This window comes from Bison bison, unplaced genomic scaffold (genome assembly GCF_000754665.1).
Source record: "Bison bison bison isolate TAMUID 2011002044 unplaced genomic scaffold, Bison_UMD1.0 scf7180017864471, whole genome shotgun sequence".
Classification (NCBI taxonomy): Eukaryota; Metazoa; Chordata; class Mammalia; order Artiodactyla; family Bovidae; genus Bison; species Bison bison.
Genome location: NW_011495032.1, coordinates 32,262,120 through 32,263,874, shown reverse-complemented (window position 1 = coordinate 32,263,874; position 1,755 = coordinate 32,262,120). Strand labels below are relative to the sequence as shown.

The following is a 1,755-nucleotide window of genomic DNA, read 5'->3' as shown; positions in this document are numbered from 1 at the left end:
AACTGTGGTGTTGGAGAAGACTCTTGAGAGCCCTTGGACTGCAAGGAGATCCAACCAGTCCATTCTAAAGGAGATCAGCCCTGGGTGTTCATTGGAAGGACTGATGCTGAGGCTGAAACTCCAATACTTTGGCCACCGCATGCAAAGAGTTGACTCATTGGAAAAGACTCTGATGCTGGGAGGGATTAGGGGCAGGAGGAGAAGGGAATGACAGAGAATGATATGGCTGGATGGCATCACCGACTTGATGGACATGAGTTTGAGTGAACTCCAGGAGTTGGTGATGAACAGGGAAGCCTGGCGTGCTGTGATTCATGGGGTCACAAAGAGTTGGACACGACTGAGCGACTGAACTGAACTGAACTGAACTGATGTGAAGTAAATCAGTCTGCAATGTTAGAAAATAAACTTCATGGAACAGTATGGAGGTTCCTTAAAAAACTAAAAATAGAACTACCATATGATCCAGCAACCCTACTCCTGGGCATACATCAGAGAAAATCATAATGCAAAAGAATACATGCACCCCAATGTTCACTGAAGTATTATTCACAATAGCCATGCTATGGAAATAACCTAAACATCCATCCACAGAGGAGTGGGTAATGAAGATGTGGCACATACATACAATGGAAGATTATTCAACCATAAAAAGAATGAAATGATGTCATTTGCAGCAACATGAATGGACCTGGAGATTATCATACTAAGTGAAATCAGACAGAGAAAGACCAGTACCATGATTATTGCTTATATGTGGAGTATCAAAATGATACAAATGAAGAACTTTCTTACAAAAGAGAAACAGACTCACAGGTGTAGAAAACAAACTTACCAGAGGATAAAGGGAAGGGAAGGATAAATTGGGAGATTGATGTTGACATAGACACACTACTATATATAAAATAGGTAAGTTTTGGAAAACAAAAAATAAAATTGATAACTAATAAGGCCTACTATATACCACCTGGAACTCTACTCTGTAATGACCTATATAAGAAAAGAATTTTTAAAAGAGTGTTTATAGGTATATGTATAATTAATTCACTTTGCTATGCAGCAAAAACTAACACAACATTGTAAATCAACTATACCCCAATACAATGTTTTAAAAATGGAGTATAAGCTACACAAATTTTGAACTGATATGTTGTGCACCAGCCTGGAGGAAAACCCAAGCCAGTATTCTTGCCTGGAGAATCCCATGGACAGAGGCGCCTGGCGGGCTACAGTCCATAGGGTCCAAAGAGTCAGACAGGACTGAAGCGACTTAGCACGCAGGCACGTTGTGCACCTGACACTAATACTGTCAATCAAAGACTTCAATTAAAAAATAATAATAATAAGGGGGAAAAAATCCTAAAAAGGAAAAGAAAAAATACTTCATGTAAGTTTGTGAGTTTGTGTTTGGGTGTATTCCTGAGGCTCCAGAACTTATACCGGTTCCTCAAAGCGGTTCAGAACACTGAAAAGAACTGCTTAGATACACAACGCCTTAGGAAAAAGTAACAATTTCCCGCCTGGAGTCTTTCCTTTGGTAAGATTCCAGGGACTGGGCGGGGCGTGTCCCAACGCTGGGCGACTCACCACCGCAGACACTGGGGATGGGAGATTGCAGACACCGCTCCGGAAGCACGCTCAGGGGGCAGGTACCAGGGCGGCTGCGCGACGCTTTACGGGCGGGACCCGGGTAAGGTTCAGGGATAGTGCGGGCCCCTCGCCCTGCGCGCTCTGAGTCCCGAGGAGACGTGTCCG

The 1,755-nt window shown here is 43.3% G+C and overlaps 1 protein-coding gene across 1 annotated transcript in view; it reads left to right on the top strand.

Annotated features, from left to right (window-relative positions):
• Window positions 1-1,579: 1,579 nt before the first annotated feature.
• The window catches only part of ACADL (acyl-CoA dehydrogenase, long chain), a 41,916-nt gene continuing 41,740 nt past the window's right edge, over window positions 1,580-1,755 (top strand). The window contains exon 1 of the mRNA XM_010861111.1: window positions 1,580-1,690. Within this exon, the coding sequence (XP_010859413.1) occupies window positions 1,605-1,690 (86 nt within the window). The 5' untranslated portion in view covers window positions 1,580-1,604. The remainder of the gene's footprint in view (window positions 1,691-1,755) is intronic.